Source organism: Pararge aegeria, chromosome Z (assembly GCF_905163445.1).
Source record: "Pararge aegeria chromosome Z, ilParAegt1.1, whole genome shotgun sequence".
Taxonomy (NCBI): domain Eukaryota; kingdom Metazoa; phylum Arthropoda; class Insecta; order Lepidoptera; family Nymphalidae; genus Pararge; species Pararge aegeria.
The window spans coordinates 6,716,395-6,743,675 of record NC_053208.1 but is presented as its reverse complement, the minus strand read 5'-3'; the positions used below and the strand labels follow the sequence as shown (position 1 = coordinate 6,743,675).

The window sequence follows — 27,281 nt, the reverse complement described above, 5'->3', positions numbered from 1 at the left end:
TTGGCTAGTTACTGTCATAGACGTACCGCTTAGTGACTTATCGTTCCGGTACGTTGTCGCGTAAAGGCCAATAAGCCCTACATATTATTATGTATTTATATACGTAATTTTATTCGATGACTTTTTGTCATCATATAGGGACATGTTCCCGTTGCTGTGGAACTTTTGGGACTTCTGATCAAAAAACCGAGACAAATAATTATGGTCGTTCTCTCTTGATGTTAACTTGACACTGCCTAAAGAAATCTGAAAATCCCGAAACAGATGTAAATCTGAGTCCGCAATATAGCTTTTTCAGTGCTATATGGCGGATTTATTAGCACCTACCAGACCAACTCTCTTTATTTTTGCTTAAAGGCTAAAGTTGTGTGTGGTCTAGCGATGTCATAATGAAAGAATTTCGGCCACTTTCTTTCAACTGCTTGATTTAATCCCATCAGTTGTTGGGATACAAGCAGTTTCTTTAAGTTAGCTCGTGTGGCATCGAAAGATCGAGTCTCTTTTGTTTTACCCAGCTTTTTTCAAACGGGTCAAATCTGTTTTGTGGTCAATTCCCAGTTATTCAGCTATGACATAACTACCGGGTGGCCAATTTTACTTCAATTTTACAAAAATGTCGTTCATTTTATCCTTTAGATAACCACTAGAGCGAGGTGCCTCTTGGAGATCAATATTTCCGGATGCAAAACCCTATACCAACTTTGGTCTACTCTTACTGACACTGTATATAGGCCATAAATCTTTATATATATATTTATTGTGTGCGTGTGTATGACACTGAACTCCTCCTAAACGGCTGGACCGATTTGAATGAATTTTTTGGTATGCGTTTGGGTGGCACCCTGAATGGTTTGGATTCACAATAAAAAATAGTATAAATATTAAACAATAGTATAAATTTCTTTCGCCGTAACCCGTGCCTAGTATTGGGCCGGTAATGGTATCTAAAATCTTATTTTTACTGCAATAAAATATAGACTATGTACAGAAAGTACATAGTCTATCTAGCGGTGAAAAAAATATTAAAAATGGTTTTGAAGTTTCAGAGTTTATCGATGACAAGCAACCAAACCAATCTTCCATATTATAATATTAGTATAAAAGTATGGATTTAGATAATCGACGTAAACAATGTAACTGTATAGAACCAACGCAAATCCAAAACTAAATTGATATGTCTAAAAGGAGCGGACTCCATGTCCGCTGGGAATATTGTGACAATGATGGCACCATTTTCAGACCTTATCTACTTAGATTACTTTAGAAATGTATGCACAACCGAAATAACACCTATGAGAGTGGCACGTTTAGATATTAATATGCAACTAGCGGGTTATGTTTGCATATGTCAGAGTTTATTTGTGGTGGAGTAGCGCTTGGCCACATGACAGAGTGTTATAACATTTTACTACATGATTATTTGATAGGTTTAGAAATACGATAACGATGAACACAACCTAGCTTTATTTTTAAATTAACGATAATGGAAACAAAATTGATGTGCCAGAACGCTCCAGAAGTGCTTGCTTGTAATTGGAAATTTTTGAATTAGAATTTCATATTATTTTGGTAATATGAGAGTGAAAAGGACTTGACTTTAAGACACGTTTTTTTACATGAGACAGAGAGGAAATATATTTTAAAGAAGAGGAGGGAAAACTGAACTATAATGAATATTTTCTTTCTCACAAATTGTTCGAACAACAGATGCACTTTGTATCTGTAAATACTGTATAATATATACTATTCATATGTATGAATATAATACAAAAAAATACGTATTCATGTAACATTTAAGTATTAATGTTTTTTCTGTTATTATGAATGAAGAAATAGGTAATTTTGATATTTATGATCTAATACAAATTAATATAAATCAATATGTGACTAGCGGTAGCCGGCGACTTAGTCAGTTTAAAATTCGTATAATTTTTACATATACTATTTTATCCCCTATTCTTAAGGCATTCGCTTAAGTACTTAGTTAAAATAAGAAATTATCGTCGCTTCTTCGGAATTTAAACAAGAACCAATTTGCATTCAAATCAATGCATTCAAACTAATGGGCATATCTTGAGATCTTTTTTTTTCCACTAATTCTTTTTTTACAAACGACAGAATATCTAGTCTATTGATCGAAGCGAACTGGCTACAATTTTAATGTCATATCGAATGCCTTTTTCACCCGAGCGTCGCTATCCGATTCAATGATTACTTTAGGGCCGTAGCCCACACGATACTAGAAGCATTGGCAATCAGTGATTATTCGCTAAAAATCGTTAAAAATGTGCATCACTTTTAACGATTTTATAAATAATAGAAATTACGCGTTTTGTCAAAGTCGGTTCTGCATCGCGTTTGGGAGACTGATTATGTACGATCGCGCATTTCCACGATTCTATAGCTGATAATACTGAATTCATCGGCTGGCAAAAGGTGTGGTTACAATGCCAAAGCCACACAAAGTTGCTTCAACTGGCTTTAGAACTAATAGTAATATTTAAAAGGAGTGCTATGTAAACCTTTAGCCGTAAAGATGGGGTTAGTCCATCAAGAAAAACATGTCTAAAGAAGGTTGAAGTCAAGCGTAAAAAAATGCCAAGAAACATTCAATCCAGCTTGAATTTGGGGGTGTTTTCCCGACCCCACATATGTTACTCCTTTACGGGCAGGTATTAGAATAAAGTGTTATAGCATTCAATCGCTGTATCAATCTTTCAAACAACGACTCGTTTGCCTCAATTGTATTTTAGACGTGCTCGTATCGAATAGAGCGTTCGCCTTAGTGCAAGATTTGCTTGTTAACAATCATGGAGTCGTTTTCGAGTATGGAAATACTTAAACATCGCAGTAAGATAGATATTATTTGCATTCTATTGAAGCTCATATTATTTGCCTGCAATTCCTTAGCTCGGACATTTTACAGAACGTTTGTAAAATAACCGGATTTGCAACTCTAAACGAGTGGCATTAGGTCCATTTTACTTTGACTTTCTATGCGTCATAGAACTTTAAATACGATCGAATTGCCGATTGCCGATGATAAAATTACAGTCTGTGCTATGGCCCTTACATAGCTAGAGGAAGCAGCCATGTCATCTTCCGTAAAAGTATTCATTTTTAATATCAAAGACCCTTTGAGCATCTCAGTGACTGCCTCGGTCGTCTGTAGATAGAAATCGCTAGAAATCGCTAGAAATCTCTAAGCTCAAGCTTTTTAATAAAACTTGGACGTTCCGTAAAAACATAAGTTTGATTCGTACTTTGCTTCAATATTTAAACTTATCTAACTAATGGTGGTGAGGACTGTCGGTCTATAAGAAGACAATTAGATAGTGGTCCTAATTAACATCGCTCAGCTAAAGCGAAAGTATTTTAATGTTTGATCATTTGACAATAAAATTGTTATAGTAATATTTATCAGTTAATTTCCTAAATTGATAAAAGCTTTTAAAATGACTCTTATTTCATTTATTGATTATTTTTGATCATATAATTAAAAATACTTATATTTGATTTCGAACGAATGTTTACGACATTGTGACATTGGACATGTTACATTGATACTAGCGGACCCGCGCGACTTCGTCCGCGAATGAGCCGACTTAAAAAAATATTCGTATGTTGTCGCGGACTGTTTTATAGAACTTTAAAGAAACAACAATTCCGATAATTACGATATGCTTACTACATACTTCCGCCGTTTGGCGTAACGTTTACCGTTCACGCATCGCACGCATCAGCATCTCTCAAAAAGGATATTTTTTGCAGTTATTGCCCGAGATTTGAATATAAATGATTCCTAGCTAGATCGATTTATCGCCCCCGAAACCCTATGTATACTATATTTCATGAAAATCGTTGGAGCCGATTCCGAGATTCCAATTATATATATATATATATATTTATCGATAAAACACGAATAAAATGACATTTTCTTAAAATGAATTCTACCTAGATCGATTTATCGCCCCCGGAACTCCCTGTATACTAAGTTTAATGAAAATCGTTGGAGCCGATTCCGAGATTCCAATTATATTATACAAGATATAAGATAAATACGGGTGCATTAGTGATACACTTCCGTCTTGTATTGAGACTCAGGAGGCGTTAATTCAAAAGATGTAACAAAATGTTTAGCTCACTTGTTGAAATTGTTATATTTTTTGCTGAATTTTCAATTGTTTTTCAGAATTGGCCATTTTTAACGAACACTTTAGTCTCAAATGTAATAAATACACTTCGGTCATATATTGATATACAAACGGTAGTCAGTGCTACGAAAAATGTACTTATGCTTTATGACGATGTAGCCAAGATTTCCTTACCAAGCCTATGTTTTTATACAGTGCTTTTGTTTTCAAATAATGGTTGTCCTCTGTTAAATTGATAGGATGGCAAACTTTTATGGACCGTGTAAAATTGACCATGTCATTTAGGCATTCGGCACTCCCCTGCCTTCATTGTGTTCGAGTGAACATTACATTCATTACCTATTGTAAGGATGACCTTAGACTCTGTGCATTTTGATTAAAGACCTATTGTTGTTGACTTTGAATTTTATTTAACAATAATTGCGTCTACTTTACAGAACTGATTGATAGGCAATACCAGCGTGTCGTGCCGTGTCGTGTAAGAAGCATATCAGTTTCGTATCATTTATTCAAAGACGTCATTAATTCTGGAGCCAAAGTCCAATTGTGTATCAGAGGACAATCAATGACAGAAAGTACTAATGAAAAACAAATAAACAAACTGAAAAATACTTTTTTTAATATTTAAATATTGTGTGAAACAACTAGTCAAAGAACTTTATTTGCAAGAGGTTAGCAAACAGCAGTGCATGCATTTTCCTCAACTAATTAATTATACAAAAACTTATGGCACTTAATCGAGCGAAAATAAATACAACTTGAACCGGCACCCACGGTACAGGTTTGCTTTGTGTGTTGACCAGGGCAAATTTTATTTAATTTTATAAATGTTAAATATTAATAAACTTTTTTAATTTTAATTGTCGATCATGGACACGCAATTGTAATAGGTTTCTTGGGGCCTTGAAGTGGAGTGGACCATTGTGTGCATCAGGGGAACGTACGAAGCCCTTTGCTTTCTCGCTTCTAATACCTCTGAGACCCTAAAATACCTTCCGTAATCCGCTTACTATATGAGCACCAATCTAGCGCACTCCACCTTAGGCTGCATCCTCATTTTCCATCTTCTTCTTTTTTTTTTCTTCTTCTTCATCTTCACTGGATTGATTTTCACACGGCAGCTTTCCGCTTACTATATGTCGCACTCAGTAGCGTGCATAGAGAATAAGCACAGGGTATGCAGATTATATAAAATGAAGTAAATATCCAGTACGAGTTATAAATACTTAGGGGTAGGCTTTTCATCCTTAAGTTTATAACTCGTACTGGAGATTTTCTTTATTTTTTTATCATCTGCATACCCTGTGCATACCCTCTATGCACGCCACTGGTCGCACTCTTTCCCGCTGAGCTACTTCAGTCATCCAAGCTCATTCCAGCAGCCTAGCAGGCCGCCCAGGTTGCCATCTTCCGGAGGCTGGTTAGGCTGATCCCAGGTACACTTTGTGTTGTTATGCTGCACACTTGTACTCCAACATCACGTTTCATACGCTTCAATGCAGGCTCTGAATAACCATCTGTTCTGTTAACCATCTTATGATAGCCCTAGTTTATATACCTATTACTCGTGTTCAAAATCCGGATGCGCTCAGAAATTCTTTGGAATTAATTGTGGACGTTATAGCAACAAAGTAGGTAGAACATAAAAGTCCGACTATCTCACAATGGCGGTTCTGTCTTACCAACGTTAGGGCAGTTAAAATATATTACACCTGTCAGACCTACCTACTTACCTATTTGTGTGTGCTAACTTATGTAGTAATAGCAATAAGTAAGTAGTATATAATGTTAAGTCATATTGGTATATCGTTTATGGTTTTAAACATTTGTTACGACATCACATTACAAATGTTTGAATTGTTTTGCGTTCCTTTAACTAAATATAACCCTTCCTTTTGAATCACTCAATTGTTATATTATACAGAGAAAATGCCTGACGCATACCACTCCGTTGGGGGAAATGGAGTAGTTATGTGGGACTTGCAACCACTTAAAACTCCGTGTGTCCCTCGATAGACCTATAAGAGAGAGCTTGCTCACTTGCGTATTCACCGCACTCTCGCCAAGGTTTTGATACGCCAATGCATGGCGGGTCCCATCGTCAATGGCCTGATCGCTGACGATTTTGAATCACTCTAACTTTTGCTGAAAACTGAATTAATATCCGTTGCGTTGTTAAAGATGTAAGAATACAAACTGCGGGAGTTACTTGATTAAACTAATTAAAGATGTAATTAAATAAAAATATATATTTTTTTTATTATTTTTTTTTTGTGTCCAAAGATTGTAAAATAAATTTTCTTACAAACTCAATCAACGGTATTCTGGCGTTAGCATTAGACGTAAAGTACCTAAACGTCAAATATTAATCATGAGCTCGCCCACACTGAAACAATATCTATCTATGCTCAACCACAACCTGAGCCAAATGGTTTCCTGAGATAGACACTGTACTTAACATATAGTGGAATGGAATATACAAATTAAACGAGTACCGTATACTCTATGCTCACTTTCCCGTAGTCAAGTTCCGCTCACTGTAAATGTGCTCCTTTGGATGTCAATGGTAAATAGAAAATACAACGTCCTGCTTTAAGTTTATAAAAGCTTTAGTCTTAATAAAAAGCATTTGCATAATATTTCATCGACATTTTTTCTTACTCGACAATTTTTCTTACTCGACATTTTTCAGGAACGGAATTTTAGTTTTTGCAGGAAGGCACTCAAACAAGAGTAACTTAGCTTCTTGGAAAAATATTTATAGAAATATTACCTTCCAATTATTGACATTCCGTGTCGATGATCATAATGATAAAAATCCCTAAAAATTCCTTTCCATAATACTTCTTCCTTTTTCAATCCTTTACAGTCGAAGCTGTTCAGCTATTGAACTCTCTCCCCTTTCAAAATCGGCGTGCGCAGACACTACCGATTTCCAAGAGACTTCTTAAAAAGCATTTTATGCCACCCTAATTTGTTTTGTTGCTTTTTTTTCTTTTGTGCTTCTGTGCCATGTTACTTTGTGATGTTGGCTTATACTTTGTATATTAATGATTGGTATTTTTTATTTGGTTATATTTGTTATTTGTATATTTCATAATACTTTTTCTTTTGTACAACCTAACTGTATAGTGTAAGTTTTTTTTTGCGATACGGCTTCCAATTGAACATGTCTGTTACAGTGTTATAATTGATTATTCAAAAGTGCTTATAAACTAGGCCTACTTGAAATAAATGAATTTTGGATTTTATTTCAATCTGTAAGGTTATACAACAACGTGTATTTTCATGATACTACAAATCTTCATGAGAGCTGCTTCATCATCATTTCCATCAGTATTCTATCAATGTCACTACTGGACATTAGTGTCACTAGTCATTAGTGCCACAGACCTTCCCTCCTTCATTCAAATGTAGACTGCCCAAGTTCTACCTATAATTTTTTATCTTTACTTATTGAAACCGACCCATTTTTATTTTATTGTTATAATGGGTATATATTGATATTGATTTTTAAATATGAGTGTCTTTTTCTTTTTTGAAATACATTTTTATTTACGCAACACTTATGTGTCTGCCAGTCGTATATCCGTAAAAACCGTTTATTTATTGTTAAATATAATACAGACTGAATAGATAATGGTATTTTTAAATACTAGAATATAGGGCACGGGTCTCCTCCTACAATGAGAAGGGGTTAAGGTCGTAGTCCACCACGCTGGCCCAGCGCGGATTGTTGGACTCCACATAGGTACATTTGAGAACATTATGTAGAACTCTCAGGCATGTAGGTTTCCTCGCGATGTTTTTCTTCACAAGCAAGTGATATTTTTAATTACTTAAAACGCACATAACTTAGAAAAGCTAGAGGTGCTAAGATTCGAACTCTTATCCACTGCGCTATCACAGCTTCTATCATAAAACACATACAAAAAGAAAAAAATATTAATTATATGTTAGATTAGACTATATTAGTTTATATATAAGTATTTAGTTATTCGTATGTATTTATTTTATATTCTGTACCACCTGCAGTTAGATCTCCTCTTTTTTTCCTAATTCTTAGGTTGCCTGGCAGAGACCGCTACTTAGCGATAAGGCCGCCTTCTGTATTCTGACTCTATTTTGATGTTTTTTTTCTTGCATAATTCTTCATGTGGTGTACAAATAAAGAGTTATGATAATAATAATAATAACAAGACTAAAATTACTAGTTTAATTAAGTCTCTGTCACACGTAGAGTTAAAGTGTGTTTTATTTTGTTGCAGCGACTTGCGTTTTAATCGTATCTACGATATCGCACCGGGTGTGTTCAGCCATCTACACCGGCTTCGCTCACTCCTCCTGAATGACAACCAACTGGGAGAGCTGCGATCCGGTGTCTTCCACGGTTTGCGTCGTCTGAAATACCTCTACCTCTATCGAAACCGCATCCAGCATATCGAATCTGATGTATTCCACGGCATGCCGCATTTGGAACAATTGTAAGTACGAATTAATCACTACTACTAATACTAATATAACATAGCAATGTGGACCTTGTATAAAAAAAAACCCACTAAAGGCTTAAGGCTAGTGTTTTTAGGGGAAAAAAAGTGTTAAAGTCAAAAGTCAAAGCCAAAAATATCTTTATTCATATGTGCCACTTTTAATGTGTAGATTACATGAGAATTACACGGTAGTGAGATATCTTCTGTGGTGTAGAGAAAATAGTAAATGATTAAAAGTAAATAATACGAAATATAATTGCCATTTATAGGAAGGCTTATTGACTTAAGCCTCTTCATTTTTGGCCACATTCGAAATATTGCGCAGAGTTAATTCCATGTTACTATCCACTTTAGCATGAATAACTCATATTTATGTATTAAACAATGAAGCACTCATTGCATATTGAAATGTGTTTTGGAAACATTTTGCGTTAATCTATTGTACATAGTTACTTTTTTTTTTTTTTTTTTTGCTTTTTCGGAAGGACACTTGCCGATAACCACCTAAGGGGTTGCTACGGCGTCACCGGGGGAGTGGGGCGAGCGCGAAAGCTCGCCATGAGAAGAGCCCCAGGGCTCGACGACATCGGGGGGAGTATGGGAGACGTCGACCCGAGGGTGCCTCCTGCGAGGACTCGGACCTCGGCTCGGTTCGACGTTAATCTGACTGTTGGTGGACTTTTGGACTAATCATTGTTTAGTCCGAACGCCCCCGTGACCGTGGTAAGGATCCACGTCCGGATGACGTCAGAAATCGGGGCCCTCGTCTTCGCCGGCGAAGACGCTGTGAATGTTGCGTGTGTGTGTGTTGTTGGGACACGTTGTCGGTAGTTATTTTGTCGTCAGGGTCGTCAAGGACATGCTTCGGACGTCGCCGCTTTGGTTCGACGTCGGGGACGGGGGTATAAGTGGACGCCTCGACCACTAGGGGGTTGGGGTGTCGGACTGCATTTTCAAAGTAGGTCTTTGATAATGTTTTCATGTACTGGGCTATGGTGGGAAGATCGAGGTCTCGGTGGAGATCTACGTTGCGCATGTACCACGGACTGTCCGTGGTCATACGCATAAATTTGTTCTGCAGGACTTGAAAGCTCCTGTAAGAGCTGTGAGGGCGATGGGCGAATACGACGCTGGCGTATGTCATAATGGGACGTATGCACGTTTTATACAAGGTTACCTTGTGACGGAGGGATAATTTGCTTTTGCGGCAAATCATCGGATAGAGACGACCCATCACATACGCAGCCTTGTTGCGGGCCTTGCGAATGTGTGCGGTGAAGCTCATTCTATGATCGAACGTTACTCCCAGGTATTTGGCCTTGTCTTGCCAGGGTATGGGACGCCCGTAGAGGGTGACCTCTGCGGGGTTTACCGTGAAGCGGCCTCTCGGTTTGCCCGTGAAGAGCACCGCTGCGCTCTTCTCGGGGTTAACCTCGATCCTCCAGAGGCGGAACCACTTGCCCAGCAGGTGGAGCGCCTTTTGGAGTCGACTTGCAATGTTGCTCTTTTTGGGATCGGTCGCAAAGAGAGCGGTATCGTCGGCGAATTGGGCCAGTTTGACCGTCGCCGGTAGGTCGCGGGGAATGTCGCTCGTGAAGAGCGCGTATAGAAGTGGGGAGAGCGCGGAGCCCTGAGGGACTCCCGCTCGTATGGGTCTAGGGGAAGAGAGCGTACCGTCTAGACGATAGCGAAATGTGCGATCGGTGAGATACGCTCGCAGCAAACGAACGAGACTAGCTGGCACGCCCAGATGGTGCAGCTTGTACAACAAGCCGGCGTGCCAGACCCTGTCGAAGGCCTTGGCAATGTCTAAGAACACGGCCCCAGTGGGGCTCATGTGTCTGTATCGATTGAATCCTGCCAGTATGTGCTCCGTGAGGCGGTGCGCTTGGTGGACGCAAGAGTGCTTGGCTCGAAAGCCGAATTGCTCGTCGTTAAGGAGGTTTTTCTCCTCTACGACTGCCTTCAGTCTGTGTAATATTACCCTCTCATACACCTTTGCTAAGGTGTTGAGGAGGCTTATAGGGCGATAACTGGAGGGAAGGTCGCGGGGTTTGCCCGACTTGTGGATACCTATGACTGTTGCTTCCTTCCACTGGTTGGGGAAGTAGCAGTTTGCCAAGAATACATTAAAAATTACCACAAGTAGGTTGATAATTTGTCCTGGGAGTAACTTTAGGGTTTTATTGGTAATGCCGTCGGGGCCTGGGGCTTTCTTAGAGTGGAAACCCTTGATAATAGTATGAACTTCATCGCAGGTCGTCGGGGCGAGAGGTTCACCATCGGGAGGGGTCGAGAGGATTGTTGCGAGTTCGCTTTCGACTCGCAAGACGTGGGGCCTATCAATGGATACGGTGCTCGGAGAGCATTGGGATTCGAGGCAGTCGGCCATGCATTCAGCCTTATCGATATCTTCAAAGGCGGGCGGAAGGTCGGGGCGTGCTAACGGTGGGAGGGCGGGAGCGCGGGTCATTTTGAGAGCCTTTGCCAGTTTGTAGAACGCACTACGCGATGGCGAGAGCTCCCCCAAGAACCTGTCCCATTGTCCGTGTCGGAGTGCGGTAATGATAGACACTACCTTCCTCTGGGCTCTCCAGAGTTCTAACCGATTCTGTCGTGTCGGATATTTGTCATGCTCCCTATGGGCCCTATTCTTGTTTGTGATTAGCTCTCGCGCGTCCTCCGTGAGTACCATGCGGTAAAATCCGCACGGCATCTCGCGGGAGCATTCGCTCGTAGCGTCACAAACGTGGTTGGTCAGGTGCAGTGAGGCTGCCTGGGCTTGCTCTAATGTCTCTACGACGTCAGGAATTTTAGAGAGGTGCACAGAGTCCTTCGCTTCGAGTAGCCCGGAGAGCTTCTTGAAGTCGATGACTTTACGGGTCGGGAGGATCGCGGGGCCTACGGGGCCTAGCTGTAGTTTGACAGGTCTGTGATCCGAATATAGCTCGGATAGCACTTCCACAGAGTTCACCTGAAGGGTGATATTCTTGAGGAGCGCTATGTCGAGTATGTCCGGTCGGTCGATCGAACTATCCGACATCGGGAAGCGAGTCGGCGAGTCTGGGGCAACTACGATAAAGTTGAGGTCGGGTCGTCTGACAAGTATGTTAAGTTGTCGTCCGTGCGCGTTAGTGGAGCGGGACCAGTCGGTGTGCTTAGCGTTGAAGTCGCCAGCCAAAATGACAGAGTCACCTAAGGAGAGGAGAGCGAGTAAGTCACTCTCTAAAAAGGTTTTGTTCGGTGAGAGATAAACGGATGCTAGTATGATCGACGGATGGCCGGTCATACCCACCTGACATACGGAGGCTTCCATGTTGGTAAGCTGTGGAGGATCGAGAGGAGTGCAGTGAAGAGCCCTTCTGTAATAGATCGCGGTACCACCCAACCGGTTGGTGGTCCGATCATTTCTAATTAAGTTATAATTTCCAACTTTGGGATCGCTTCTACTAGGTTTTAAGAAGGTCTCTTGCACTAGGAAGATATCGATTTGTTGTGCACATATAAATTCACGGATTTGATGCATTTGATCGATAATGCCGTTTGCATTAAAGAAGCTGACTGCCAGGGAGTGTGGTTTTACCCTACCTTTATATGTACTACCCATTAACGGATTGCTTTTTGGATAGTCCCGATGGTTGTTAGGAGGCTAGAGTGCTCACGCATAGCCTGGTTGAGGGAGACCTTTGCCTTTGCAAAGAATACTTTTACCTCGTTCATGTCAACCGCAGACACGAGGTACTGGATGAAGTCCAGGGGGTCCATATCCGGAGATAGGTGCATGGGCGAGGGCGCTGAGGCCGGGTGGGCCGCTGCCGGTGCGGTGGCCTGAGGGGCTACCGGCACCGGTGCGGGGGCGGGGGCGGAGGCGCTAGGCGCTCCGTTAAGGGGCTTGGCCCATGCGCTGGTAGCGGGTACCGGCGCTGGGACGAAGCGTTGGGCGGGCTGTGCTGCGGGTCTCCGAGCCGGCGGCGGACCCCTGCGCCGTGTAAACTGCGGCGCCTTTGGGCATCCGCGATAATTCGCGGGGTGCCCTTGGGTGTAGCAGAGTACACAGCTCGGTGGTTCGTCGACGGTCGGGTCCCGTCGGGAGCAATCGGCGGTGCCGTGGTCGCCCAGGCACTTGACGCACCTAGGGCGGGCGAAACAATTCCTTGCGGAATGGCCGTACAGTTGGCATCGGTGGCACTGGCCGACCTTGCCTCTGTTATGGGGCTTCTCGATAGTGAGTCCTGAAAGGTGGCACACTTTTTCGAGATTGTAAATCTCTTTACCTTCGGGGGAAAGTTCTAATAAAACGAGAACCATCTCGTAGACATATTTCGTCCTGGTATTGTACATCCTATGTACCTCCAGGACAGGTAGATTTTGCGACAAAAGGTCGGCTTTTATTACCTCGGAGCTAATCTCCTTCGGTAATCCTTTAATGACGACGCGGAGAATGCGTTCGTCTCTTAGGGCGTAGGTATGAAAACCTATATTATGCTCTCTGAGCATTGAAGTTAGCCGACGGTGGTCGTCGGAGGATAGGCACTGTACTCTAATGCCTATAGCGGTGGATCGGGCACCGGTGAAGCCGATGCCGTTCGCTTCAAGAAGCGGGATGATTTTCATCCATGCGAGCTTGTCGCGGATGAAGAGAGGTGGGATTCTATCCCTGGGTTGGGGTTGCTCCTCCATAGGGGAGTCTTCGGGCTCGTCTTCGTCCGCAGGGGAAGCCTGGGACGCTGCGCGAGGCGCTGCGCGGGGCGATTGGGACTGGGTCTTAGTTGGGCGGTCCGTTACCACTTTCTTTGGCGGGTTCGCCTTGGATTTGGAAGCTTTAAGCTTCCGCTTTTTAGCACCGACGACGGTGAAGCCGTCGTCGGTCTCGGATGATGCCGGGGAGGTAGATTCTTCGATCGCTATCGCAGGGATAGCGACCGGGTCGTCGGTAATCGGCTCTGCGGGAGCCGGGGATTGCGGGCTGTCCGTGAACACTCTAGGCCTAACAGTCCTAAAGCGGTTTAGGTAACCCGCGTTATTCTCCTGGAGGTCCTTTAAGAGGGCCTCCAGATTAAGGTCGGAGTCGGCGAGGGCCATGGCGGCCCCCGGGGTAGCGGTTGACCTCCCTGCCATGCAGGGAGGTGTGTGCCTAAAAAAAGGGTGTGGCCCTATGGGGCCTCGCCTTTAGGTGACGAGGGTGTTAAACTACGCTAATAATAACACGTGTACTTACAGGAATCCTAGACCCTAGAACTACACTGCACTACCACAACGCAGAAACGGACACTGATTTCCACTGACACTTTCACCTCGAGCAATCGGTTGCGAGACAGACATCCGTACGGGACGGATGCGCGAGTCGGAATCTGCGCGCTGATGGCGACGGTCGACTCTTAAAAAAAATGTACATAGTTACACGCGGTGAATTTATTTATACCGTACGTACGCCATCATGATCATCATGTCAACCAATCGACGTCCACTGCTGAACATAGGTCTTTTGTAGGGAGTTCCACAATACATGGTCCTGGCCAGCTTGCTTAAAGCGGCTCCTAGCGACTCGCCTGATGTAATCTGTCCACCTCGTTGGGGGCCGACCTACGCTGCGTTTACCGGTGCGGGGTCGCCATTCCAGCACCTTAAGACCCCAACGTCCATCGGTTATCCGAGCTATGTGCCCCGCCCATTGCCACTTCAGCTTCGCGACTCGCTGAGCTATGTCGGTAACTCTAGTTCTTCTAAGGAACTCCTCATTTCTGATTTGATCACGTGGAGATACTCCTAGCATGGCTCTCTACATCGCCCGCTGAGTGACTCTGAGCCTTCTTATGAGGCCCATAGCGGCCATGTCTCAGTTCCGTAAGTCATCACTGGCAACACGCACTGTTCGAAGACTTTAGACTTCAGGCACTGATTAAATACCGTACCGTATGTACGTAATAGTAACTAATTATTTTAATGGCTACTGTTCATTGGTAAAAAAATATTTTCATTAAAATATATACAAATAATCGAAATTAATACTTTAGTTATAAGAAGATTAATTCAATCGGTTGAATTGGTTACGACCGATTGGCGCAGTGGGCAGCGACCCTGCTTTCTGGGTCAAAGGCCGTGGGTTCGATTCCCACAACTGGAAAATGTTTATGTGATGAACAGGAATGTTTTTCAGTGTCTGAGTGTTTATATTTATTTTATAAGTTATCTATATTAGTCATTAAATAAAAATATTAATCCGTCATCTTAGCACCCATAACACAAACTATGCTTACTTTGGGGCTAGATGGCGGTGTGTGTATTGTCGTAGTTATAATTGGTACTGCCGTGCCGTCACACTGAAACGTTTAATTTTTATTTATGTTAATAATAAATATATCACAAACAGGTTGATACTTAATCTAGGTGATGTCTAATTACAATCTTTTCAAATGGACTTGTATAAAAGAAAATTCCCTTTTCACTCAAAAAGCGTCTCAAGCCAACGCCCAGCACAAACCTTTGCACCTAGGCAACTCCCTAGCGCAGTGGTGAGCGCTGTGTGTTATGAGTGGAGGTCCCGAATTCGATCTCCGGTGGTTGGTAATTTATAGTATCCGAATTTTATGTCGTCTGGTCTCAGCCATGGTTACGACTCTACTGAAATTATTGCGCGGCATCGTACCGGAACGCTAAATAGCTGGAAATCGATTGCGAATCTTAAAAAGTTCAAAGCTTGTACTAAACGTAAGCTTGTAGAAAACTCCTGTTATAGTTTAATAATATATACGAAATCGATAAAAATGCTTGGGTGTGAATTATTACTCTAACTAGGTTGCTCATCACATAATTTTCAATGACAATAAGTGATGGTGATAAAAAAGTACACCATTTGGAACACTCGTAGCTTAAGTTTAATGTTTACGAATATGGTAATCGCCATCATATAACTACCATGTAGACATTTCTCATGTAATGTGCGCATCATAAGTGCCATCTATGGGCCTACTTGAAAAAAATTATGTTTGACGTTGACTTTGACTTTGACTTTGATTACAGTCCAGGATAATTTTAAGTGGAATAAAAAATATCAAATGAAACACAGCGATACACTCACTAACTGTCACTCAACGCTAACTCTTGCACCTAGAAAGCTAAAATTGTGCACAGTGATTCTATTACCTCCTACTTCTATACCTCCCTGGCGCAGCAGTAAGCACTATAGTTTTAAGTGCGAGCTCCCGGGTTCGATACCCGGCAGTGGAAACTTTGGAATTTATCATTTCTTTCTACTTTTGGTCTGGTATTCTGCCATGCCTAGTTACCACCCTATTGACAAAGAAGTGCCGCTAAGCGATTTAGCGTTCCGGTACGATGTCGCGTAGAAACCTATTAGGGGAGGTTAGCAAACCCCTAGCAGGTTGGTTGCCATCTTAAACTGCAACATCACTTACCAAGAGTTAACTTGTAGTTTAATTAAAAAATATACAAGTAACATGTTAAAGAATTCATACGGTATCGGGAATAAGCAAGATTTATGTTTCGCTTTTCTTTTGCCTTATTTCTATAACTATAATAACTATTAGAGACTCAATTTAAGTACCAGGTAATAGCAGCAGAAATAACAATTCACAAGATTTTCCGGAACTCTAACGGGATAGAATAAAAAGCGTTGCTCCAGAAGGCTACGCTTACGGTAGCGCTGGAAAATTTCAGTTTACAGGAAATCGAAATTTTACGCGACGGACGTCGCAATTCTTCTGCTAGTTGTAAAATAGGTGTTCAGCCCTACGTTCCGTACCGAAAGGCTGCAAACAGAACCCTTTTTTTTGTGTATTCCACTAAAAGTTTCGGAATACACACACGTACATACATATACGGCCACGCCCAGACCATTCACACTGGACCAGAGAACATTCTGAAAAAATAATTTCCCAAATTTCTCCTGCATGGTATCGAACCCGTAACATCCCACATTTTTAAATGGGACCATTGCTCCAAGATGGTCTATAAATTACTACTCGTATGATATATCCCTTGAAGTACAATAATAAACAGCACAGTTCTTGAAAATATCAGTCAGCTCTACTGGGATCGAACGATTATCACTGACAGGTATATTACAGCTAATAGACCTGATATAGTGCTCGTCGATCGATCAGCAATAATTGTTGACATTACTATTCCACATGACGATAATCTGGTGGAAGCTGAAAAGGAAAAAGTGTCACGAGATTACGGCCATGTGGAATGTTGAGTCGACTGTTATTGTTCGGATCGTCGTTAAAAGCTACGACCAACATCTTAAAACGGAGCGTATTGTGAGGAGGTTACTCACTCTGGAGCCCTGACCGCCGGTTGCTTGGGCATTCAAAAGCCCCGCAAGCGGAGGGTGGATGTTTTTTTAATAAATTTTAAATAGTGTTTTTTATTTTTTTTAAGCATTGTTAAAAAATTAAAAAGAATAAATAGATATAAGCCAAATTAATTTTCCTTATGCTTGTACATTTCAATTCGGGTTTTATGCGCAATAAAGTTTTTATAACTGATTGATTGAATAAGAAGCAGTTGTTTTAAAATAACATACATATTTCTTTCACATTACATCAATAACCTATAACAGCCCACTGCTGGACTAAAAGCCTCTCCCAACGGTGGGTTTTCCACACAATCACCACGCTGGGCAGACGGGTTAGTGATCGCAGTAGATGCTAGTAGAACGTTCTCCGTCATATTTCTTGAGTCGCCCCATACGACCGCCGCAGGTGACTAAGAATAATTTGATTTACATAAATAGATATGAAAACATACGAGGAACATACAAACGTACAGACAGGTAATATACCTACAACTACGATAAACTTCGTCATACACGTCAATGTTACACGCAACCGCTTAGGACTTAGGTAGGTACCTACCTCAAGGTTTGCGAAATGCATAGTGGAAGTTTATATCAAAAGCTAGATACAGATTCTGAATGACATTGAATTCGAAACTACGCTCGAAATGCATTTTGTGACGTAAGATTTGAAACCTCCTCGTGTCCATCAAGATTCGCGTCACAAGTTGCAGTTACGAGAGTGTTCAAATTGTGTTCAGCAGAGCTAACATTCACGCCACTAGATAACTATGTCACCCCATTTTCTCGTCTTATCTCATAGAAATAGGATGAGCAAATAGCGAGTCATAATATTTTAGCCCTACATGTGAATTAAATATTGTGTTAAGGTTTTTAATTTTTATAATATAACTCATTATCGGTCCAGGAGCACGGTCTCTGCATAGGCAAGAGCCAAAAAGTATAGCATAGGGGATAGAGATATTGACTACGTACAACGGACGGTCTCAGACCAACCAAGTGCGGAAAAGGCCCAGGAACAGAAGAAGAAGAAGAAGAGATATTGACGTTTCCCTCATCCAAAGCACCGCAACAGGGAAAAGGTTCTCCTATTTACCCCCGCTTATCATAAAGTGCATGTATATTATTTCCACATGTGCGCCAATACTTGGAGGGTTAATAAAACTGTGGGAGAAGATGATATTTTATCGTTTCCCGGGGGAGTAAAATGTCTATGCTAGTGCAGGGTTGGAAGGGTTAAGGCTGTAGCTATCAGTATACCATAGCGTGGATTGATAGACTTCGCACACATTTGAGAACATTATGGAGAACTCACAGGCATGCAGGGTTCCTCACGATAGTTTCCTTCACTGTTCAAGCAAGTGATATTTAATGGCTTTAAAGACATTGTAAAGTCAGAGGTGCAAACTCTTTAAGAATATATAAAATGTAGAGTTTTTTTTAATAATTTGTCTTATTAAACTCGTATAGAATAGTTATAGAAACGCTTGTTTTAGTTATGCTCTCGTTCAAATAATCATAGATACCTATATAAAAATGCTGCATTTGTTTAAACTGTACAAACATAGACTATGTAAGATCTTTTATACCTGCACAATAACGGCTTTAGGTTCTACTCACTTAGTTATGTCGCAAACTAACTATATACAATTTCTTAACAGATATGTACTTATAACTATCTTTAACGACTAAGACACTGTGAGGTATTAAGTCTTATACAAAACTGAAGTATATCGAAAACTATCCGTATTTATATCAAACTCGTACTTTCCCGTCAATGTCATAAACATTGGTTGTGAATCAAATTTTATTTTATTTATTTCGTGAAAACTATTAATGAATTAAATAAGAATTTGCTTATGAATTTAATAATATATCTGGCACATATCAAGTTATAGTAATCAAACGTTTATTTAATTTCCCACTTATCGAAGTTACTGCTAGTTGCTACACTACCTACTGGTATCTAAGTATTGCGTGTGGTCAGATATAACAATTATAACGAAATGGTTATTAAAAGCGTTTATTTAAGGGGCAAACATGCACGCTAATATAATATATTTATTTAGCTTGACTTTATTTAACTTACATGCAATTAAAATCAACCTAATATTTCGATTTATGTACGAACGTACGAATAGACTTTATAATATGCCAGTAACATTGTATATTATGTGAGATACTTGCATTTGTTATTGTCTCTAATAAAGTGACGAACTGTTTGGAAATTGTCTAATTTTTATTATTTGATGGTAGTATGTTTTATTAAATTTTTCTCCATGTACAAAATTTATTCCGTTAAAATATTAAATTAGTTAATTTCATTTAATAAGTAGATTAATTGGGCTAAAAACATAATCAGCGTAATATAAAAACTATCTATCCATTCAACGGCCCATTGGCGCAGTGGCAGCGACCATCGTTCGATTCCCACAACTGGACAATGTTTGTGAACATGAATGTTTTACAGTGTCTGGATGTTTATACACATATTATAAATATTTATGTATATTATTCATAAAATTGTTCATCAATTATCTTAGTACCCATAGCACAAGCTACGCTTACTTTGGGACTAGATGGCGATGTGTGTATTGTCGTAGTACATTTATTTTTTTATTTTTACTTATAATAAAACTGTAACCGGTTCAATTTTAAAATTGAAGATTTAAAAAATAAATCACTATACGGCACTCTATAATGTCCCTATGGCTGTCTGTCTGACAACGGAGTATATCATTTGTTTGCGTGTCATGTTCCTGTATCAAAGGAAACAAAAGTAGCCGGCCCTTAAGTGAATTTGTGCACAGGACATTCGAAATGCTTTGTAAATGCAAATGTTGGAAGTGAAACCTGTTACGCAGATACCGTAAACCTATGTGGTGTCTTGGTTTTGTAGTCTTATGCAGACGCTTATGCAGCCTCTATTTTGGGTGGCGTCGGTGAAACTACCTAAATAATTTCATATTAGAATAAGTCTAACTCAAATGTTTTTTCATTCAAATAGGCCTATAGAATATCTTTTGACAGTATTTTTGCATGGTATTGGCTTGATGGTGATACTTAGCTAAACTCGTTCAGTTATACGGTTTCCGTGGGCTTGCCCTTCACACATGCATAAAGGCACTGCCTACCCAAAAATTTTAATATACTTAACTCCTATAGGAGGAGGGTTTAGTCATTGTATTCGATATTCCTTGTTTTATGTTTTTCCGGCTGTGAACCCAAACGAGGACTTTGTCCCCTTTTACTCTGAGCTAAGTCAAAATACACTCTCATCTCAGCCTTAGACCTATTATGCTGCTTCAACTTATATAATGAAATCCGACTTTAGGTATAAAAAATTATAATGATTGAAGGCTTAACCGGCCAAGATATCCATAGTTAGTCAATTTCAGCTGACCGAATGGCCATTGGCCACCAGTGTCGTGCTTAGAGGGTAAGCACAGGGTATGTAGACGACATAAAATGAAGAAAATCACCAGTCCGAGTTATAAAAAACTTAAGGATTAGCATTGTAAGAATTATTAAAGCAATTAAGTATTTATAACTCGTACTGGAGATTTTCTTCATTTTATATCATATGCATACCCTGTGCATACCCTCTATGCACGCCAATGTTGGCCACTACCTATCCAGAGCAATAAACTTTTTTGGGGTTTCGCAAATAGACAATACCATTAGCCTCTATATAAATCCAAAATTAATTTATTTCAACTACCTAACTAGAAGTAACTCTACTCTCTCATGAAGAGGACGGAGTTTTCAATTTAGCAATCATTATTGTATTTTGTGACAGTCGAAAGCGGAGCGTCCTTCTTCCAAACAACATTTTCAGTATGCTGAGTTTTTTTCAATTTAGTTAATGCCACACGTAGGTATTACTCTCGTGTAGGTGTAAAAAATTATATAAGCTTTAAGCTGTGATAGCCTTGTGGGTCTTCGTCTTGCCTTTAGAGGGAAACGAGTTCCATACTCGGCACGCACACACTTATCTAAGCTATTTGCGTTTTTAATTCAAGCAATTAAAATAACACTTGTTTTCACGGTGAAGGAAGGTGAGAGTTTTCATAAAGTTCTCAAGCGCGTGTGAAGCCTGCAAATTCACACTTGGCCAGCGTGGTGGCTCAACCTTTCTCATTCTGAGGAGACCCGTGCCCTGTAGCAGGCCGGTAATGGGTGGATAAATACCTCTTTATACCACTTTATATAAGACTCTGTTTTTTACGTCTAAAATAAAACTTAATTTTCCTTTTACAGGTACCTCCATGTTAACGAAATACATCAAATTCAACCCGAAACCTTTTCCAACCTACCCCGACTCGAACGATTGTAAGTCACCTCAAACTTATTTTGTACCTTACCCAAATTTTATACCTGTATACGGCTATCTGGTAGATCGGACAAAGCCTAAATTGATCGATCTATACATTTATTATATGGACAAAATGTTCCTTTTATTTACTGCAGAACTTAAGTTGCAATAAATACTACATGATCTGAAATCCATTCCTAATAAGCTACACCGGGAGGTTAAAGTTTTTATGATGATCCGGAAGGAAATATGCTAATTTTAGGTCATGAATATATCTTATTTATATGGAGAATCGCACACATTTGCTAGTATGTACACAAGTTGTAATTCTTTTCCAGATATTTGCACAACAATAACTTAAAGACGGTCCCCCCTGGCTCGTTCCGGGGTATGCCGAAATTACATAAGCTTCGTTTAGACAGCAATGCCCTGGTTTGTGACTGTGCTATGCTCTGGTTTGTTCGTATGCTTGCTGAGCACAGCGAAATGCACATTGCTGCCACTTGCTATGAACCCGCTGCTGCTACTGGAACATCCCTTGCAACTATGAAAGAGAAAGATTTCCACTGCCGTAAGTACTTTGAAAAAAATCAAAGTTTGAAAATCTAATTATAGAACTGATATAAAAGTGGCCTTATAAAGTGATGTTAGAAGGTTTTTTTTTGTACAAACACAACTAACATCTTATGCATATTATATTCACGAAAATATAGTCAATGCATTGCTCTGGTTAGAGACGCAACCTAAAAGAAAACCTTAATTATAAAAAGAATCAAAACGCTTTTGCATTTATTACGTTAAAAAACAATTAAAAGTTGACGTATTAAAGATACGATTTAGAAGTTCACTTCTTTTCAGGACGCCCCGAAATTAAAGTTGATCCTGAAGACGTTATAGTTACTTTTGGCGAAGACGCTATGTTTACCTGCATCGCTAATGGTGAACCTGAACCTGAGATTGTTTGGCTCCGAGACTCTGCAGCATTACCTGATGATAAATCTCGATACGAAGTAATGGGTAACGGCACACTGATGGTTCATAATGCTGATGAAAACGACGTTGGAGTGTTCGAGTGTTCTGCTAAGAATCCAGCAGGCGAAGTACGATCTAAATCAGCTCGAATGATCGTCCATAGTAACCCAGATGACAAAGGTTAGTACTTTAAACTAATGATGACTGTTATAAGACACTGATTCAAATTGAAATTTAATCACTTTTAATCGTTTTCAGGCTACCCAGTATTTACCACACTACCGAGGAATTTGGTGGTTAAAATAAGTCAAGCTACAGCCCGCTTTGATTGCATAGCGAAAGGAAATCCTAACCCTTACATTTCTTGGTACTTTAACGCCGAGAGAATATTACTAAGCGAAAGAATTTCTATGCTACATAACGGTTCTATAGTTATTGAGGAGATTCAACACGAGGATGCAGGATTGTATACATGTAGAGCAGAAAATATCAATGGAAAAATAACTGCATCAGCCAAACTCGAAGTCATGGGTAAATAAATAATTACAACTGCATTTTTAATTAAAAAAAACTGTTTCTTATCATATTATTTACTAATTAATGTTTATTTCATTTCAGTTGCTCCCGCTCTTATAAATGTGCCAACGGATCAAACTATTATGATTGGTGATACTGCTCATTTCACGTGTACAGCCAGAGGAGCACCTAAACCTATTATAACTTGGTATAGGAATACAATGGTCTTGCCACCAAGTAAAAATATACAACTTACAAATGATAATCAAAATTTGACAATAATTGAAGTAACTGAAGATGATGCTGGCTTATATCACTGCAGAGCTGAAAATTCTGAAGGCCTTACTGAAATATCTGCTATATTGAAAGTGGAAACCTTACAAATAGTTCCACCTAAAATATTATTGCGACCGGAAGATACAGATGCCTTCGAAGAAACTATAGTGCAAATGACATGTGAATATGAAAGTTATCCGCCGGCTACAATTCAATGGAGGAAAGATGGAAACCGTGTTACACCAAACTACAGGATTAAAATAACTGTTATTGGTAGTTTGATAATAAATAATATAACACTTACTGACGCTGGTCATTACGAATGTACTGTTTCGAATGAATATGGTCGAGATTCTGCTTCTTCAGTTTTGACTGTAAAAGATCATGTCCTACCAGGCGACGAATATATCAATATAGCTCTTACAGAAGCAACGCGAGACGTTGACCAAGCGATTGCAAAAACCATAGAACAATTGTTTAGCAATAAAAGTTCGAATGCCAACTATCACGACCTTTACAGAATGGCTAGATTTCCTAATGCACCGGCAAGAGAAATAGCACGTGCGGCCGAAATTTATGAAAGAGCCTTAGATAAAGTGCGACAGTTTATTCAATCTGGTTCAACCGTAACTTCAGCCGAACCATTTATCTATGAAAATGTTTTATCTCTCAAACACTTAGAAGTATTATCTCAATTGTCCGGCTGTGTAGCACATACGGAAACCAGAGACTGTTCTGATATGTGCTTTCATACTAAATACCGGAGTATTGATGGTAGTTGTAACAATTTTGAAAACCCTACATGGGGTACGTCGCTTACCAATTTCCGCAGAATACTATATCCTACCTATGAAAATGGATTCAGTCAACCTATTGGGTGGAATAAAAATGTTAAATATAATGGTCACACTTTACCAAGTGCTCGATCAGTATCTTTATCTGTTATAAGTACCAAGGAGACATCAGAAGACATTTATCTTTCACATATGGCAATGCAATGGGGTCAATGGCTGGACCACGATTTAGATCATGCTTTACCCTCAGTGAGTTCCCAAACATGGGACGGTGTTGATTGCAAGAAGACTTGTGACTATGCACCTCCCTGTTTTCCAATTGATGTGCCTGAAAATGATCCTCGAGTCACTAACCGCCGATGCATTGATTTTGTTCGAACAAGTGCAGTATGTGGTTCTGGAATGACGTCGGTAGTTTTTGGCAGGCTTAACTCAAGGGAGCAAATTAACCAAGTCACTTCATTTATCGATGCTTCCCAGGTGTACGGTTTTGAAAAATCTGTTGCCGAAGATTTGCGTGATTTAACAAATGAGAATGGTACTTTACGTGTTGGATTGCAATTTCCAGGGAAAAAACCACTACTACCGACAACTGGCTTAAATGCCATGGACTGTAGACGAAACCTTGAAGAAAGTACTCGTAGTTGTTTCGTTGCGGGTGATATTAGAGCTAACGAACAGATTGGACTAGCTGCAATGCACACAATTTGGATGCGTGAACATAATAGAATAGCTGCTGCTTTAAAAACTTATAATCCATTCTGGGATGGCAATAAAGTTTACCACGAAGCCAGAAAAATTGTTGGAGCAGAAATGCAAGCTATCACTTACAACAAATGGTTACCTATTATCCTTGGTCGCCAAGGTTATAATGAGTTACAGGCGTACAAAGAATACAATGCGGATAAAAACCCTACTGTATCCAACGTATTTGCTACTGCTGCTTTGCGTTTCGGACACTCGATGATAAATCCCATTCTACATCGCTATGATGAAAACTTTGAACCAATAAAACAAGGTCATTTACTTTTACGTGACGCTTTCTTTTCACCGTGGAGGCTGGTTGATGAAGGTGGGGTGGATCCTTTAATAAGAGGAATGTTTACAACACCCGCTAAGCTGAAAACACCTACACAGAATCTGAACTCTGAGTTGACCGAAAAGTTGTTCCATACTTCTCATGCTGTTGCTCTAGACTTAGCTGCTATTAATATCCAAAGAGGTAGAGATCACGCTATTCCACCTTACACAAAATGGCGTCAGGTTTGTAACATGAGCGAAGTTAGTGACTTTGATGATTTGGCTAATGAGATTTCGGATAAAGGCGTAAGGGACAAATTAAAGGAACTATATGGCTCTGTACACAATATTGATGTTTGGGTTGGTGGTATTCTGGAAGATCAAGTAAGAGGCGGTAAAGTAGGACCTCTGTTCCGATGTCTCTTAATAGAACAGTTTCGGCGATTACGAGACGGTGATCGTTTATGGTATGAAAATCCATCTACCTTCAAACCAGAACAGTTGAAACAAATTCAGAAGACAAACTTCGCTCGAGTTCTGTGTGATAATGGTGATAATATTGACAAAATTAATGAAAACGTATTTTTACTTCCTGGAATACAACTTGGATTTATAGCCTGTGATGATTTGGCATCGATCGACTTACGTTACTGGATAGATTGTGATTCATGTGGTGATGACAGTTACGATACTAGAACCAATCGTGTACGCAGGGATGTAACAAACGAACACGATGCTCTATTGCATGAAGAAGCTCACCGCATTGACGTACTGGAAGATGTAATGTATAATGACATGAAGGATACAATTACACAGTTAAAGAAAAAAATCGCACACCTGGAGGAAACTTGTATAAGGAAGTAAACTAACTGACAAGTTTTCATATATTTAACAATTTGTCTTACCTTACTTTGGTATTAATATATAGCACACTATAACTGTAATGGTTAATGGTTATATTCCTATCTTAGAATTGAAACTGACTCTTGATGGATGTATTAAATGTTTACAAAATATTTTAAAAAATACAAAAAAAACTAAATAAAAATATATAAAAAACCAAAAAAAATAACTTGGTATGATGTAAGTCATAATTATAAAATAAAATAAACCATAAAAAAACTTCTTTTATCAACCCCTCAAGCTTTAAGTCTTATCTATGTGGTCCAACTAATTAAGAGTTGATTTTAATTCCAAACTACAATCTACGAAACTATTTATTATTGTATTTACTCTACTCTAAAAGAATATTACATACCCACCTATATATTATTTACGACCTAGGTACTATTTACTGACAAGTAGTAGGTTCCGTAGTCAGCCAAGGGACCCCCTTCCATAGTTTTCTTATGTATGATTTTCTGTCTGTCTGCCTGTTAGTCCGTCTGTCTAACCGTCCGTCAGTATTGCTCCTTCTTTCCTGTTTTTATTTTTATTTACTTTAATTACAACAGTTGAAAATAATTGGATAGTTAACCAGTAGGTATCTGTGAGCCTACCGTAAAAACAAGATTTGATGCTTCGAAAGGGTCAATTGTTTATACGAGTATGAACCTACATTATCAAGTTTTTCATACATTCCGTATTACCTGTTTTTTTTTCACTAAGTTCCCACTACTGGCCTAAGCTTTTTGTACATTGTACATTGGTAGGTAAATTACCTACCAATGTACAAAGTTGAGCCACACTACAATAATTGACATGAGTGGCGAGTGTAGCACGTGTGTGTTGCAACACCAGTTGTATCGTATGCACTGCTTCTACCATGTCAGATCTGTGCGGTGTGCGTAGTCTGGCACAGCGTGTGACACTGGAGTTGCATTTAGCACGGTACGCAAAGTACTCAAGAATAAATCACCTGCAAAATATATGCGGAAGCGGAGTGGTAACCTCTCTTATGATAGAACTGTTTCTTAAAAAATATTGGAAAATATGATAATATTAAGTATATTTGTTCAGAGCCGCCAGCCACAGGCAATACAGAAATTGATTTATATTATTGCTTTCTTGGATTGCGTTCTTATGGCGTGACTAAGTATTCGTGGGACAACGCAACAACGCATTCTTCATTCAAAATCAACAGTTTTTTTCATTAAACATCAACTTTATAAGTTTATTTATACAAGTACATATTATACAGGACTTTAATTTTATCTTACATTACTAATTTTATATATTTGTTATAAATTTTATTATGAAATCAAAAAAAAATTTGTTCTCATTTTATGTCGATATTTAATATCTTTCTTCCTATAGGTCCTTATTCACAAGCAGCTTAAAAAATAAAACAGACAGACAGAAATTATTTATAAAATTGTTGTTATGATTTTTATGTCCCATGCTTCATCCAATTCTAATTTGTATACTAATTATTTTCGATATACTTACTCATTCACTGGACAGGATTCTCAGTATATATACTTA

General features: G+C 39.5%; 1 protein-coding gene across 1 annotated transcript in view; it reads left to right on the top strand.

Moving 5' to 3' along the window:
* Positions 1–27,042, top strand: part of LOC120636035 (peroxidasin-like) — a 124,296-nt gene extending 97,254 nt beyond the window's left edge. The window contains exons 2-7 of the mRNA XM_039907281.1: positions 8,423–8,638; positions 21,225–21,296; positions 21,618–21,850; positions 22,138–22,431; positions 22,510–22,782; positions 22,870–27,042. Of these exons, the coding sequence (XP_039763215.1) occupies positions 8,423–8,638; positions 21,225–21,296; positions 21,618–21,850; positions 22,138–22,431; positions 22,510–22,782; positions 22,870–25,721 (3,940 nt within the window). The 3' untranslated portion in view covers positions 25,722–27,042. The remainder of the gene's footprint in view (positions 1–8,422; positions 8,639–21,224; positions 21,297–21,617; positions 21,851–22,137; positions 22,432–22,509; positions 22,783–22,869) is intronic.
* Positions 27,043–27,281: the final 239 nt, after the last annotated feature.